Source organism: Phascolarctos cinereus, unplaced genomic scaffold, assembly GCF_003287225.1.
Source record: "Phascolarctos cinereus isolate Bilbo 61053 unplaced genomic scaffold, phaCin_HiC Scaffold_5;HRSCAF=322, whole genome shotgun sequence".
Lineage (NCBI taxonomy): Eukaryota > Metazoa > Chordata > Mammalia > Diprotodontia > Phascolarctidae > Phascolarctos > Phascolarctos cinereus.
In genome coordinates, this window is record NW_027555958.1 from 243,150,639 (window position 1) to 243,168,229 (window position 17,591).

The window sequence follows — 17,591 nt, forward strand, 5'->3', positions numbered from 1 at the left end:
CATGTTGTAAAAGAAGAAACAGACCAAAAGAAAAAAAAACTGCAAAAAAGAAAAAGAAAAATAGTATAATCTACATTCAGAGTCCATCAGTTTTTTGTCTGGATATGGATAGCATTTTTCATCATGAATCTTTTGGACTTGTCCTGGATCATTGTATTGCTGAGAATAACTAAATCATTTCACAGTTGATAATCTTATTTGCAATGGAGAAATCATGTCTACAATTAAGGACTCTAATTGTAAATTGAGAAATGAAAGTCATTATTTAATTCTACTGTTCAAGCATGTATTTCTTTTGTTTTCCTCTAAATTCTTTTTTATTAGTTTATTTTTAGTTTTCAACAATCACTTCCATAAGGCTTTCCATAAGGCTTTGAGTTTAAAATTTTTCTCCCCATCCATCCCCAAGACAGCATGCAATCTGATATAAGTTCTACATATACATTCCTAAATAAGTTTAACAAACTTATTTTCACATTAGTCATGTTATAAGGAAGAATTAGAACCAATAGGAGGAACCACAAGAAAGAGGAAACAAAACAAAACGGAAAGGAAAAAAAAGGAAAAGAGCAAAGAGTATGCTTTGATCTGCATTCAAACTCCATAGTTTTTCTCTGGATGTGGATAACATTTTCCATCATGAGACTTTTGCAGATGTCTTAGATCCTTGCATTGCTGAAAAGGACTAAATCTATCAAAGTCATCACACAGTATGGCTGTTACTGTGTACAACGTTCTCCTGGTTCTGCTCACTTCACTCAGCATCAGTCCATATGAGTCTTTCCAGGTTTTTCTGAAGTCTGCCTGTTTATCATTTCTTATAGCACAGTAGTACTCCATTTCATTCATATACCACAACTTGTTCAGCCATTCCCCAGTTGATGGACATCCTCTCAATTTCCAATTCTTTGCCACCACAGAAAGAGCTCAAGTATGTATTTCTTAATAATGTCTTTACTGTAACACTAATTGCCTCAGAAAACCAAACACCTATGTGCTAAGGAAGTAAAAAAACATGAATCAAGACATCTAACTTACTTTTGGTGGGTAAAGTGTGGAATGAACATGACATGAAGCTCCATGTAGAATGCAAGTTTAGTGCAATGATAGTGATATCCAGTCTTTCAGTGCTGTTAGCTGTGGGCTCTTTACAGGTGTTGTCAATATCAGATGAGCCATATTTAATATACAACATATGATTTCCAACAACAGTAATTGTCGGAATTCTAGTATTTATGAAAAAAAACTTCACAAAAAGAATAACAAGTTGAAGGATCATTTAAGTCTTCAGGTAATTTAATGGTTTATGCTGTAGAAAATAGGGAATTGGGATAATTGAAATAAAATTGGATTTGAAATAGAAATAAGGAAAAACTTCTGTAAGTGCTGAAACGTTATAAATGACAGTAGTTAAATCTTTCTTTGAAAATAAGCAACATGCATTTAAATATAGTCCTGCTTTGAGATGAGGAAATAGAAAGGTAGCCTGTAATTTTTATCAGTTGCTAAAATGTTCTTGCCTGCCTAGAAGAAAATCCGAGGTATTTTCTACAAACTGGTACTTCAGAGGCCATCTGGTCCAACTCATGCCGGAACACTTACCTTCAACAACATAAACCCAAGTCTCCATTCAACCTTTGCTGAAAGACCCTCCAATGCAGGAAAACCTACTATCTCCTGAGGCAGAGTATACTTCTGGATAATTCTAATTGTTAGGAAGGTTGTCCTTATATCAAACCTAAATTTGCCTTCCATTTTACTTTACAAATTTTACTTCCATCTCTCAGTTCTCATTTTGCCTTCCAGGGCCAACAGAACAAGTCTCTTGCCTCTTGCATGTGACAGCTCTTTTCTAGCTCCAGATTTCCAAGTTTCTGAACTCATTATCATATCTCTCCTTCAGAATCCTCATGATCTTCATGTGGCACTGCTGCCAGGCCCTTCATCATCCTGGTACCTCCTTTGTGTAGTCAACACTTTATCAATGTGCTAACTAAATTGTACTTAAAACTATTCTAAATGTGGTCTAATCAGGGCAGAGAACCATTGTTATTATCGCCTCCCTAGTCCTGGAGCTTAAGAACACAAAGGAGGCCATATCACATTGTTGATTCATATTCTAATTCATTTTGAGTATGCCTCTCCCCTTTTGTACTTGGTGAAGTTGATTTTTTTTAAACTGATATGTAAGAGTTTGTATTTTTCTTTTATTAAATTCCCTCTTATTAGATTTAGCCTAATGTTTTAACGAGTCAGGCTCTGTTAGCTATCTCTTCCAGCTTTGTGTCATTTGTAGATTAGACAGGCATGCCACACTTGTCTTTTTCTATGTCTTTTGATGAATGTTAAACAACATAAGGCAACAGGACTCTGGGGCATACTCCACTGGAGACTCCCGTGGTGATATCAAACCATTAGTGACCGTCTTTTTTTGGACCTTCCCGTTTAACCAGTTCTGAATCTACCAAATCATACTATCATCCAGACAAAATGTTTCTAAAAACACAAATATACTCTAACATTTTTTTGTAGTTAGAGTATTGTCTTGTTGTTTAAAAAAAAGTGATGTTTTAAAGTGCACATGTAAAGTGATTTGAAAAGGTTTTTTTTCTCCCTAACCTTGTCCACTAAATATTCTGTAATGTTGAAAAGCTGGTTCTGTAAATACTTCTAGTAGTTCTGTACTTAAAATTTAAGTACATTAAAACTTAATTGATTTGGACTAAATTGGGGAAAGGCCAACAAACAATCTGAATTATAGGCTCAGAATAAAAGTTTTGTTCCTTTTAAGTATACACAGTAACTTATAGGGCTAATAAAGTATTACTTGATAGAAATCATTAGGAATAGATAAGGGTTATTTGCATAGATGGTTTGCATATGAACAGATTCTTGAGAGTAATTTTAAAAGCTTTTCAGATTATTTAACTATTTTCCTATAAATCTCTTTTATACTTAGCATACCCTTTCTTCACAAAAATGTAAATATTTGCCGAACCCTTGTCTGAATTATAAATTTTAAATTAGTCAAGTGTGAATTAATGAGTCTACATGCATAATATAGCTCTTTCTTTAAAGGGAACTAGTTTTGATGAAAGGAAAAAAATCTGGCAGATAAATTCAGTCTTATTTGCTTATTTTTAGGACTTTATAGCACTGTATTTTGTAGGTATTTTGAAATTCATGTTTGAAATGTCACTAATTAAATATGTAATTCTAATTTGAGAATTAATATGTTTGAATAATCCCAAATAATCATTTAATTTCTAAATAATGAATTTCCAAAAATAAATTTTAATATTATAATACTGGATATGTTTTGTGGCAGGAATATTTCTAGTGGTTTCAGTAAGGGAGTAGGAAACAGACCAGCTTGTTGCCCTGGGGTAGATCTCTTTTGAAGCATCCCTAATGAAAACCTGCTTGCTTCACCATCTGTAGCAGGAGGTGAAGGAAAGTTTCCAGTGTCTTATTACTGATTCCATGTTTTGTGACAGTCACATAACCCTTTCTTGATGTTAGTTTTAGGGCAAAAGAAGGAAAATGATTATAAAAACAATGAGAAGAAACTTATGAATAGGATCTTTGTTGTTCAATACCACCTTCATAAGAACATTGGGCCTTCAGTTTTTTAGAAGAAAGATTCTCAAAATTGAAGATGTCATTGTTTCTTCATCATAATAAGACCAAGGGACCAAGATGGAAGATAATTCAAAAATAATTTTTATTTGTATTTAGAATGTCTTGATTATTGATATTTGAATAAAGAGTATACTCTGTATTTGGGGAATGCCTCTTTAAATAAAGCCAGACCATGCGTATATGAAAAAGAAAATAATAGGCATTTGGCCAGTTTTCCCATCCTGACCCCTTTCTTAGCTTCTTCCTGTAACTCCATGCTGCAAATTGACAAGCTGGTTTCATAGGCTGAGGTAAAGCTCTGCAGGAATCTGAATTATTCTGTCCCTTAAACATTACTTAGAGCAGGGGTGGTGGTCAAGTGCTTGGGTTTCAAATAGCTTTTTGGAAAATTGCTTGTAAACTAAGTGGAGTGGTATCAGCATGTCAGCAAAACTAATCAGTAGAAGGGAATATTGTCAAATTTAAAAGTTAAGTTTTCTATAAATAATTGAAAGATGATTTGTAATACTTATAGTTTCTGTCAAGTCATTAAATCTAAAGTCAGGTGGGATATGCTGTACCTTCACCAATGATAATATTTTGACAACTTTACTAAGATGTTTTATATTTGATTTTTTACTGTTTGTCACTGGAACTATATAAGCTGCTTTTGGTAGATCTGGGATTTGCCTGTACATTGAAGATTATGAAGCCTAACCCTAATATAGTGTCATACACCCTGACGAACAGTCAGCAGATATTTTGATTTATGATTCTAAAGTAGTGAGAACTTTTCTAATAATTTATAATTATTAGACATTGTACATAATTTCCCCAGTTTCCTATTCTTATCAGGATAGTAAAATTAATTAGGATTTAATTTTAACATGTGGAAGATATAAATGTACAGTTACTAAAAATATGTTCTTCATCAGATTCTCATCTAGTTATGCTTAATACTTCTATTTTGGTCCCTCTTTTTCCATTGCCAAGGCTTCCTAATCTCCTATAACTGCTGACTGGTCCACTCTAACTATAAGCCTCTGTTTTCTTCACCTTTTCCCTTTACAGTGTTTTGATAAAATACAGTTTTGATGCCAGTTGTTTATAAAAGCTAGAGGAAGCTGGAAGGGAAGGTGAAGTCTATTCTGTTGATTGGCCATTATCTCTTGGTCACTTGTTCCTTTAGCCTGCCTCATTCACATAATTATTATTCTGACTGTGAAATGACCAAGTATAGTTTCACTTACTTTGACAGTGACATTCTTCATTTGCATATTTCTGCATCTTTTGGCTCAGAATATATTGAACATTAGTGTGATTGGTTGCTGCCTCATTGTTGTTGTTATTGTTTGTCCTTTGTTCTTGAAGAGGACCATGACATCAACAAGGTAACGTTATGACTTGCAAGTGAATTGAATTTAAGCCAAGGAGGGCTGTGCAAAGTCACCAGCTTCACTTCTTCTCCTGAGCTATCTGGGCCCAGTGGCAAGATACAGATCAGGACAACTGGAGATGACCCTGGATGCAATGAAAGATCTTGGCGTTTTTAAGCTAAGGTCTTTCTGAGGTCTCAGTTTGTCTAAGGCAACACCCATTCAGTGAGAATTCAGTAAGAAATGAGGCAAAAAATGGCCTCTCTTACCTAGTAAAAAAAAAAATCAGTCTGGGAGAGAAAGACCCTCAGGGTTTCTGGCCAAAACAGGCCAGCTTCCTTTATTTCAGAATAGTTGGGAACTGGGGTATCCTGATCCCATATATTCGTTACTGATTTTCAAATAATTGGAATAGTCATTTTACTATATAAAGTCACTATATACCAAAGCTGTCCATCTTTCTTTGCTTTATAAGGCATTTGAATTTTTGCAGTGTTATGGGGTTATTAGGACTAACAGTTTTAATTATAATATACTGTAGATGTTGATGAAGTGAGATCTATACTAACCCTGTGCTATATCCTAGAAAAGCATCTCTCTTCTCTCTCCTGATTTCATCAGCATAGGGAGCTCGATGTGCATCAATGCGGATAGGTATCTACTTGGTGATTTTTAGTCCAGAAGTTGCTGGGACTCCTAATCCTGTTGCCCTCCCTTCCATTTAGTTCAGCAGTCATTTAATGCTGGAGCTACAAAGACAGGTAACAGCCTTGTAGCAGAGAGAGTGCTGGCTTTGGAATCGGGGAGATCTCAGTTCAAATTCTACTCCAGACACTAGCTGTGTGGTCGTAGACATATCATTTAGCCACTCACCCTCAGTTTCCATATCTATAAAGTGGAGATAAGGGTAACTATGGTACCTTCTTCACAAGGTGGGTGTAAGGCTCCAGTAAGAAAATATATATATAAATATGCAAACTTTAAAGCTTTTTAAGCAAAATTTTGGGAAAACTACAAAGATGATAAAAAATGAGATCAAATATATATTTCTAGGATGAAGTTAAAGCTGATAGAGTGTTATCTCTAAGCCTTAGAGGCATAGTTTATCTTTTAATATAAAAAAAAATAGGCCAAAGATTTATGGAGTTACATCATTGACTTTTGTTTTAGTGACCAACCCCCCCCCAAATACAAGAAGCAAATTTTAACAGTGCAACATTTTTAAAGCCACTTTTACTTCATTCAGTCATACATTTAGAATTAGAAGTAGCCTTAGAGGTAGTGATGGCCTCATTTTACAGATGAGGAAATTGAGGGTCAGAGAGGTTGAGTGACTTGTCCATGGTCTCATAGGCAGGAAGTTCCTGAGACAGGATTTAAACCCAGGTTTTTCTTGTCACTAAGTCCTGTGCCCTTATCCAGTATATGACATTGACTCATACTTAGGGATATTCACATTATTTTTATATTAAAAATTATATAAAATAAATTTTAGTGTGGAATTTGACCATATTTAACTATTTCTTTAATGTTGGTCTGTATAAAATTTCCTTGCCTACTACTTTTCTTTTTTCATATTTGATGGATTATGCATTTATTGATGTTTTTATTCCCTTTACCAGTTCAGCATACAGTCCATCCATGATTTTTCATCTTTGTTATTTTTGCCAATATCTTTCTATAAATGTTCCAGATACCGTCTGTCTGACATGTTATAGAATTTCCTCCAGGTCTCAGCTTTGAAAAAGCAAGAAGTATCAATTGATGCACAAAATTTTTATTATAATTTTACTGTGAAATAAACATTTTCATCCTATGTCTGTTTTCTTTGACTTACGGATTTTAAAAAATGTTGGTACAGATTGGTCCTTTAGAGTATTTTTAAATTACACACCTTCTGGGGTTAATATTTAATGAACACCAAGGCTATTTTTAGGATATTATCTGTTTCACTTTGTGATTTTCCTCTCCTTCCTATCCGTCGGTCATCCCCTCCCTCCCTTTCCTCCTCCCCCTTCCCCGATATACCTATCCCTAATGATGCATTCTGTACTGTCTGTCTATAAATTATCATTATTAATATTATACAGTTTATACCCAACCATGTGCCTCTTCATTCACTTTTGGGTCACCTTCCATTCTGATTCTCTTGAGATAGTGATGTTCTATGATTTATGACTATATAGCATCATTAAGAGAATATTAATTTTAAAAAGGTGGTCCATTACATCAAACAACAAGTTGTGATCATTGGACGTACACCACAGTTTCCCAAATGGAATATAGTTGTTTCTACTCCTGTTCAGATCATTGTCCATCTGAAGTACACAAACAAGGTATAGTACATATGTCAATAACTCAGTTGAACTGCATATCATATTCTTGCATTCCTAATCCATTATTTAATTTTCTTTTGTGGATTGCTAAACCAGTCTCTTTTGAGTGACCACATTTTCATATTCATATTCATAACAAGGATAAACAGTTCCAGTTCTGAAAATGGAATTAAAATGGCTTTTTTCTTCTTTAAGGCAATACCAATTTCTCAATGACCCAGCTACACACTTCCCTGGACCCGTCTTCTTTTCCCCAGCTTCCCAATAACCTAATCTTCATTTGCCAAAGCTTTGCTTCTTCTTCTTATTCATTCTCTTTTATATCCTTTCCCAGTTAACACAAACTTAGTTCAGGCTTTCATTGTCTTTTACCTGGATTATTGCAGTAGCTCCAGCCATTATTCCGTTCTCCCCAGCAAGTCAGTACACCATTCTCCCTAATGTTGCATTTCAGTTATTCCTAATTAAGCATTTGAATATGCTAGTGATAACCTAAGTGATATTGTGTTGTTTTAAAATTTTGCCATCTTTAAAGATTATTAAAACTTTTAATGCTATTATGGAGCAGCTAGGTGATACAGTGGATAGAGCACTGGGCTTGGAATCAGGAAGACTCATCTTCATGAGTTCAAATCTGGCCTCAGACACTTACTTGCTGTATGACCCTGGGCAAATCACTTCACCCTGTTTGCCTTAGTTTCTTCATCTGTCAGATGAGCTGGAGAAGGAAATGGAAAATCAGTCCAATATCTTTGACAAAAAAACTCCAGATGGGAATCATAAAGAGGTAGCCACAACTGAACCTTAACAATAACAAAAATGCTGTTGCATTGTGAGACAAGGTAAACTAAATAACTTAAAAGCATGTTAATTAATTTCCTCCTAATATGAAGTTACCACATCACTTCCCTCTCTCCCCAACCTTTCCCACCCCAGTGGCTTCCTGTAGTCTTCAGATCAAATATGAAATCCTCTGTTATTCAGAGTCATTTATAACCTAGCCTTCTCCTACCTATCCTGTCTTCTTAGGTCTAACTCATTTCCACACAACTCTTCCATCCAGTGACCGCAATGAACTCCTTTCTGTTCTTTCTTCTTTCTTCTTAGTGGATAGTGATAGAAATGTTATTTAAAAAGAGAATTAATAAACACTTTTTAAATATAGGGAAGAAAGAAGTATAGAAAGGTACACAGAGCATTTTTATTATTATCTCATTTTATACACATACATATTTTAAAAAGCTGTTTATAGTTTAATAGTTTCTTGTTCTTTGTATTGAAATGTTTGCGTTTTATGAACAAATTTCTCCTGGGGAGAATACAAGATGAACAAAGCAAAGTTTACATGATAATGTGAAAGTTTAGAATAAGAACTTGTTATAGAATCCCATTTATTATTTTGAAACATATGTGCCGTTAAAACTTCTAGCTAAAAACAGCAATAATTTTATTTTATCTTTTACCTGGGTCATCAAGGAAAATTGAAAAGGAAAATTATTTACCTTTAACAATCATAGCTGTAAAAATAACACCATAAAGTAATACAATTTCTTCTAGATACCACTTCTTACTTTGAGTAGTAATGTCTCATTATTTTGTAGCTATCTATGCCTTAATATAAGTAGTAGAATTCATTATTATTATTATTATTGGTCATTCTAGTTCATCTTCACCTCAGTGATTTAGGCAATAGATACTGCTCATTGAGCTGTGACCTTTTTTCTTTGCTTTAGCCTTTGAAACTTTTCTCTGTGGTTCATTTGGACAGAAATTTCTAAAGAACTTTATTCACTGTTGCATATGACTTATTAGTCCCATTTGTTTTGCTTTTTATTTTTCTTGTATAGGTTCATATATTTGGTCCAGAACTGTGATTTTGTTGATGTAGTGTGGAAATTATTTTCACTGATAACACACTGTCAACTGCTATGTCACTTAGAGAAAGATGATTTTAGAGAAACTTGAGAATCCTCGTGTGGACTGATACAGAGTAAAGTGAATAGAGCTGAGAGAACAATTTGTACTATAACATCAACATGGCAAAAACTATTATGGGAGAAATTTCTCCTTTCTGAGTTCATGTGATTGATAACTGCTGCCAAAATATATTTATGACAATTTAGAAATTACAGAAGTAAAAACTTAAAAAAGCTTTATTACTATACTGAAGCATAGGTTCAGGCCTCAGAGAAAACCTGAACAATTAGATTCTAACTAGGATTCTTATAGGCAAAATTATATCAGAATGACAGAGAAATCATTGTTCTTAGGCCATAAAAGTTAAAAGAGAAGATAGATTTGTAATCCCTTATGACAAAGAAATGCTTTAAAAAACAGAGGGGAAAAAGAGAAAGAAGAAAAAATTTCAGCAAAATGGATAAATACTCCCCCCAAAAAAAAAATCTGATGAAATATACAATGTTTCACATCCCTTGACCCTGACATCTGCAAAGGGACAGGGAGAAGTGTCTTCTTATTTCTTTTCTTTGGGGCCAAACTTGGATAATTGACATTTATATGGGGCTTTAAGGTTTAGAGAAATTTTACATACGTTATCTCATTTGCTCTTTATCACAACCTGTGAAGTAGTTACTAAAGTTACTATTATCCCTGCTTACTAGTGAGGAAACTCTCTGAGATGTTAAATGACTTGCCCATGGTCACAAGACTGTTAGGTATCAAGTGTCTTTTCCCAAAGCTCTGCTGCCTCCCTTACTAATACTTATTGGTCTACCTGTTTCCCTCCCCTTTTGTACAGCTTTAAATCAACTAATTTATATTTGAAGGATTTCTGCTTTCTAAAACAAACATTTGTATTCCTTGGATTGTGACTCATAGAACAAGGTAAAGGTAGTGAGTGCTGGTTACTTAAGCCCCTTTAACACACCTAAAAGTGATTTTGTTTCCTTATTTCAGAGATTTGGGGAATTAAAACATGATACTGGCTAAAGAAAAAAAGCCCAGGATCTTATGAGATGTTTGAGTCAGACAAATATTTATTAGCTGCCTACTGTATGCTAGGCACAGAACTGGACATACAAGGGGGGGAATCCAGTTTTCTGCCCTCAAGGAGCATATATTTCTTTTGGGGCAGAAAACATGTACACATAAGTATATACACAACTTATACAAGGTAATTTTGGGAGGGAACCAAACACTAGGCAGCTTGGGGGGCGGGAATCAAGAATGATCTTGTGTGGGAGGCAATGTTTGAATGAAGCTTTGATGGAAATTAGGGATCCTTAGAGGTTAAGGTGAGGAAGGAGTTCAGGCATGAAGGATAGGTTGGGCAAAGACCCAGAAGATGGAATGTCACTTTAGAGGAACAGTGTGAGAAGGCACATTTGACCAGGTTGGAAAGTACGTGAAGGGAAGTAATACTAAGGTTGGAAAGCAGGTTGGAGCCATGTTGGAAAGGGCTTTAAATGGCCATCTGAGGAGTCTGTATTTAATTTAAAAGCTAATGGGAAACGATGGGGTTTATTGAGCAGTTGAGTGGCTTCCTCTGCCTTAGAAATATTACTTTGGTAGCTGCATAAGTGGAGGATGGATTGGAGGGGTGTGCATGTTAAGGAGATAACCACCATGGCAAGCCTGCTTAATTCATGATCATTTTGGGGTTGTTGTTTTTGTTTTCTTTAACTTTGAATTTTTCCAAATAAGCATTTATTATATGATATATAGATATATAAATATTTATATATATATATATATACATACATATGTACATATATTTTTTAATATTAGGTGCTGCTGGTGAGCAGTAGTCGTCATCCAGACAAATGGATTGTCCCTGGAGGAGGCATGGAGCCTGAAGAGGAGCCTAGTGTGGCTGCTGTTCGGGAAGTGTGTGAAGAGGTACATATAAAAGAAAAAAGGGAGTGAGCTGTTGAAGACATTTACATTTGCCAGTATCTTGTCTCTTTTTAAGTAGAGATGTTATTTCCTTCCCTTCTAATTTCTTACAGCAGTCTTATTAAATACCCTACCCTATTCTGTTCTATTTGTGTAGTCTTTTAAAATATATCTGCGTATGTAATGCTTTTAGTATTATAGAAAGGTAGTTTTTGATCATTATAACATATTTTGTAGCTTTTCTGTAATCTTGTTACCTCTCAGCAAATTAAGAATCAAGTCATTGTTCAGTCCAAAACTACCTCATGATACAAATACCAGTTACTGTTATTACTCTAACATATATTCTAAAATAGCTTACTACTTCCTACTTTTATGGTGATGAGGAATTTATTGGTCTCTCCCATAATCTAGGCAGTTGCCTAGGAAAAGTGAACTGTTGCAATATCTAATGATTTTTTTAGCTTTGAAACTCCTGAGAGCAAAGTGAAGGAATGAATGAGTGCAAAAGCACGTAGTAATAAGCACTTACTAAGTGCCCAGTGCTATGCTAAATGCTAGGGCTTCAGATAGAAAAGCAAGACAGCCTAATAGAGCAGAGGTTCTTAACCTTTTTTGTGTCATGGCTCCCTTTGGCAATTTAGTTGAAGCCTGCGGTTCACTCTTCAGAATGATATTTTTAAATAAGTACATTAAAAAGGATTACAAAGGAGACCAGCTATATTGAAATACAATTATCAGAATATTAAAGACAACATAGAAGTTAATAAGGCCCCGGGCTTTAAGAACCTTTGTAATAAGAGATACAGTGTATATGGGAGATTCCAACTGCCGGTTGAATGTATTCAGTCTGTGCCACAAAAATTGAACAAATGTATAATAGCTAACACTACTTTTCCCTTCAGGTGATTTTTCTAGATTTTTTTGTTGAGCAAATATGTACTAAGTGCCTACTATGTGCTAGGTACCAGGAAGTTAAGGAAGAAGTAGGAAATAAAATTCCTCTTTTTCAGAGCTTACATTCTGTTGGGGAAATAGTATACACACATGCAACAGGTAGCATTTAAAAATAATATAGAAACAATTAAACAGTAGAATAGTATAAACCTTGATCATACCTTCTTCAGCCCCTTTTTCTTCTACCTTTTAACTGGAGTTTCTCAAGATTTAATTCTTAACTCACTGTTCTTTCTTTATCTGTTCTAGAGCTTTGAGTATTTACTTCTTTATTGAGGATTGAGGGAAGTATTGTGTGCCATCTTTTTGTGGAAGGCGTCTTTGGTCACTTCTCTTATTAATACTTCACCTTCCTCAGATTTTCCTATAGCACTTTGAACTCTCCCTTGCCCCATTTGTTCCTTCCCTGTATATATGTACATGTGATATCCCTGAAGGAGAATGTATGCTCCTTGAGAGCAGGGATTGATTTTTTAAAAATGTCTTTGTATTTCTAGTCCCTAGTCCAGGACCTAACTCAATGTAAGCATTTAATAAAGATTCATTGAGTTTAGTAGTCAAAAAAGGACTGATTATGGAACATAGGACCTGAGTTTGAACACTCGCTCTTATATGCTACCTGTGTGATCTAGGGCAGTTTACAGCCTCTGTGGCCTTGAGTTTTATCGCCTCTTGAGCTAGATGATCTCTAAAGACTCTTCCAGTTCTAAATTTTGTGATCCTACAACTCCACAAATTACATATTTATCCCTTAATGAGCTCTAATCTCATATTTTACACTACTCATAGCCCATGTCCATTTGAGTGTGCTTAAACTCCACATATACCCTAATCCAAATTTATCATCTTTCCTCTCTGATATCTCTGCCACTGGCCTCTTTTTCCAGTATATCCGTGTGACTATGTGGCAGAATTGCCCAGGACTCTTTCCAATAGAAGGATCCCCCGTGTTCATTTTGGATTTTTTTTTTAAGAATATAAACAATTTCTTTATTCACAGTAAGATAAGTTAAATTGATTACTATTCTTCAACAAAAATGTGCTTTGGTCTTACTATAAAGCACTTTAAAATGTTGCTATAGCACAATAATTCTGGAATATGATGTCTTAAAAATGTGTTTTTCTCTGTAAAAATTGATTGATTGGTTATTGTCCTTCCTTCTCAAAGAGTGCCAAAATGACCTCACTGTGCTAGAGTCAAGTTGCCACGTGCCCGACTGTGGCTGATCAGACCAATACGAGCTCGGGATGTTCTACCACAGGTCAGGCACAAATAGTCAGTGCCAACATTTGGGGTGGATTCTCTAAATTTGCACATCTTGTGCTTCTTTTGAGCTACTCCACTTCTGATTTGCTCTTTGAGCACAGCACCTTCTGTGGTGTGGGCATGCCAGGATGAGCAGTCCTGTGCCAGGGTCTCCCGTGTCACACAGTCAGTTCCAAAGTTCTTGAGAGTATCCTCGTATCACTTCTTCTAACTACCATTTGAATGCTTGCCTTGTGTGAGTTCTTCATAAAATAGTCTTTTTGGCAAGCGTACATTTTGTATTCAAACAGTGTGGCCAGTCCATCGGAGTTGTGCTCTCTGAAGTAGAGTGTGAGTGCTTGGCAGTTTAGTTTGAGAAAGGACCTCAGGGTCCCATAGAAATTATATAAACGAAAATACACACAATCTCTACAATTAGGCTGACAAGCCAATTAATGTCAGATAGTGATGACAAATGATACTAGGTGCACAGTGATGCTTGTTATCATCTTTCTCTAGACTGTTATATGAAAAATGAATGTATAGTGGTCTTATTATAACAGACACAGAATCTCAGAGATGGAAGGAACTTCAAAAGATTATCCTTTATCTATCATCCTTTACATAGGGATTATCATGAGAGGTGATATGAAAAGAATGTAGGTCTTGGGATCAGGAGAGAACTGAGCTCAAATCCCAGCTCTGGTACTTACTTGTTAGCCATGTATAACCAATGGGCAAGTCACTCGGTCCCTCTAAACCAAGTTCTTCTTTCTGTTGAGCCAAAATTTACTTCTCCATAACTTCCTCCAATAGCTTTTCATTTTGGGGCCTATCAAAATAAGTCTAATCTCTTCTCTCCATGAAAGCTATATGGGTACCTGAAGATAGATTTCATGGTCTTTCCTAAGTTTTTTCCTCTCCAGGTTTAGCTTCTCAAGCCTCTTTAATAGTTGTTAATCCTCTAAATGTTTTGTTCACTTTGCTGTAAGTGAACTCTGGCTTGTCAATGTCCTTCTTAAAAAAATAAATCAACACAATATATTTTTGATACAGTCTTGTTTGGAAATCTGATCAAAATTGCTTTATAGTAAAAAATGGAGGAGGAGGAAGAAAATTGACTGCATGTCAACTCAGATTCAACAAAGAGTAGCAGCAATACTTGGGATAATATGGCTTAGTTGGGCCTCATACCCAGAATTCTTTAGGCCAATTTTTTTCTCTGCCCAATTCTGAGGCAGTACTACCCTATATAATCTTCCACTACAGTCAGTTGTTACGTTTTGTAAATGATTTTGTATTCTATTTATTTTTTCCCAACTGTGGCCACCATTGAAGACTCTTCTCTTGTCTAGACAATAATTTTGTATAGACTAAACTTCACACTGCTGTTCAATACCATTTCCTCATTTGTAGTGAGCCCTTAATGTATCTCAACACTGTTAGTCATTTAGAGCCAAAATCTATCATGTTAGGGAATTTTGGAAGTACTAATGCTAAAACCATGTTATTTCTCAGCAGCTCCCTAACTCCCTGTTCTGGTTCTTGATACACTCAGAATTTTGCTTTCTTAGCTCCTTGAAACTGTCCATCTTGAAACCTATAGATTCTCTATAGGTTAAGAGTCTGTCCCATAACTGGCCTATAAGGCTTGACTCATTTTAACCACACGTTTTCTCTTGTAAGCTTATTCTTATCTTAGCAACTCTGTCCCCACAAATTACATCTTGTTTTCTGTCTCATTTCCATTCCGATCTTCTAGTGCCAGTTCGTTTCTCCATCTATTACTGACCTCTTTCTGATCAGGCTTTTCATACAAAGTCAATTCCCACATTTCCCTAGAAATAAGATGACTCTTACCTACTCCATAAAGATTGGATTGTGAATATAATGCATATACGATTGGGGAGGGAGGAATATGCCTCATACCTCAAAAATGGACTACCTTTCTGACAGTTCTATAGACTGGAAATCTAGGAATCCTTCATTCCATTTCAAATTGTTCTCTTCTTTACTTGCAGTAGCTGTAACCTCAGTACTATGTTACACTCTGAGTTTCTGGTCTCTCTTCTGCTTTACCCTATATACCACTGCCAGGTTATTCTTACTAAAGAACTGGATATCTTTTCCCTTGTCACTCCCATGCTCAAGTGGCTCCCTTTTCCCTTGTCACATCAAATCTGAACTCCTTAGCTGTAACATTCAAGGTTCTTAATCAGTTGGTAGCTAGCTAACCTTTTCTTATTCCATATCATTTCATCTTGTTATCTTAATCAACCACTTATGCTTGCCTGCAAGTCTTAGAGCATTATAGGATTCAGAACTGGAAGGAATTTTAGAAAGTTTCCAGTCCAAATCTATCATTTAAAAAATAAAATGTATTTATACCCTTTGTTTTTATTACTGTGTTTTTGTTGTTGATGTTGTTGGCAGGGCAATTGGGGTTAAATGACTTGCCCAGGGTCACACAGCTAGCAAGTGTCAAGGGTCTGGTCTGACATTGGATTTGAACTCAGGTCCTCCTGACTCCAGGGCCTGTGCTGTATCCACTGCACCACCTGGCTACCCACATTACAGTCTTTTCTACAAATACACTTACCCACTCCAAACCCTTCTCCAGGTTGAATTCTCCCTTATGACAAAGAAAAACAATTAAGCAGAAAAACTCAATACAGTGACCAATTCTGACAGTATATACAACATCCTACCCTAAGTAGTCCCCAGCATCTCTGCCATGAAGAGGCAGGGATTTTAGCATTACTTTATCTTTGCCCATTTTTAGGGTTTTAGTTCACTAGAGGTTTTTTGCAGTTTGTTTTTTTTTCTTTTTTCCATTTACATTGTAGTTGTGTATATTTATCTTTTGGTTTGTATATTTCCCTCCACATTGTTACAGATCTTCCCATATTTCTCTGAATTCCTCAAGAATGTCATTTCTTATTACACAATATTCCATTATTCCTATAGCAGGGATTTTTTCCATTTATTTCCTAAAGTGGGTACCCCTAAGATGAGGCATTCTCTTTAGCCTGATTTTACAGCTAAGGAACTCTCAGTTCTAGAAAGGTAAAGTAATTTGCCCAAGGTTACACAGGGAGAGTAAGTTGCAGAATCTTTTTTTTTAAATAATATTTTTTTTTAGGGTAGCTAGGTGGTACAGTGGATAGAATACCGGCCCTGAAGTCAGGAGGACCTGAGTTCAAATCTAGCCTCAGACCAAACACCTGAGACTAGCTGTGTGACTCTGGGCAAGTCACTTAACCCCAATTGCCTGAAAAGAAAAAAAAAAGCAAAGAAAAATAATATTTTATTTTTTCCCCAATTACATGTAAAAACAATTTTGTAACATTCACTTAAAAATTTTTTTGTGTTCCAAATCCTCTCCTTCCCTCTCTTCCCTCCCTCCTCCCTAAGACAGTAAGCAGTTTGATATGCTGTATTATGTGCAACCATACAAAACATATTTCCACATTAGTCATGTTGTAAAAGAAAACACAGACCAAAATAAAGTATAAAAAAGATTAAAAAAGTGAAAACTAGTATGTTTCAATCTGCAGTCACACTCCAGCAGTTCTTTCTCTGGAGGTGAATAGCATTTTTCATCACGAGTCCTTTGAAATTGTCTTGATCAGAGTAGCTAAGTCATTCACAGTTGATCATCATGCAGTATTGCCATTACTGTGTATGCTATTATCCTGTGAACCCACATTTTCTCACTCCACAAACAAGGCTGTTTCTACCACTGTTTGCTGCCTTAAAGACTCAGAACTGAAGAGATTGGTCTCATTTTGTCAGTGCCTCAGTTTCTCTATCTAGCCTTTGCCTCTTCCCTTAAGTCTATTGTTACTGTCCTCTACAAATTATGACCCATTTTTACTTGTATGTCTTTGCTTTTGCAGTTTTCCCTGAATAGATTTCTCCCCTTCTGCCTCCTTTGTCAGTCCAAATTCCTTATTTCTCTCCAGGCTTCTTTCTTCCTATACTAACCTTGCTCCATGGGTGATATCTCCCCCCCCCCCCCCCCCCCCGCTCAACAGCTTCTGCAGTATTTTAAATTGAAAATGCTTTGTGGGTTGGAAACTGACTTCTCTTCTTTTTCAGTCCCTTATAGTGATTGGGTACAATGAGCTCTAGGAAAATACGAAACATGGAATACTTCTTAGAGAAAATGTAATTTGAACCAAATCTTTATATTCTTTT

The 17,591-nt window shown here is 35.6% G+C and overlaps 1 protein-coding gene across 1 annotated transcript in view; it reads left to right on the forward strand.

The window, feature by feature from the left end:
- Positions 1-17,591, forward strand: part of NUDT3 (nudix hydrolase 3) — a 76,942-nt gene that overhangs the window by 10,433 nt on the left and 48,918 nt on the right. Inside the window, exon 2 of the mRNA XM_020999589.2 lies at positions 11,081-11,191. Coding sequence (XP_020855248.1) covers positions 11,081-11,191 — 111 coding nt within the window. The remainder of the gene's footprint in view (positions 1-11,080; positions 11,192-17,591) is intronic.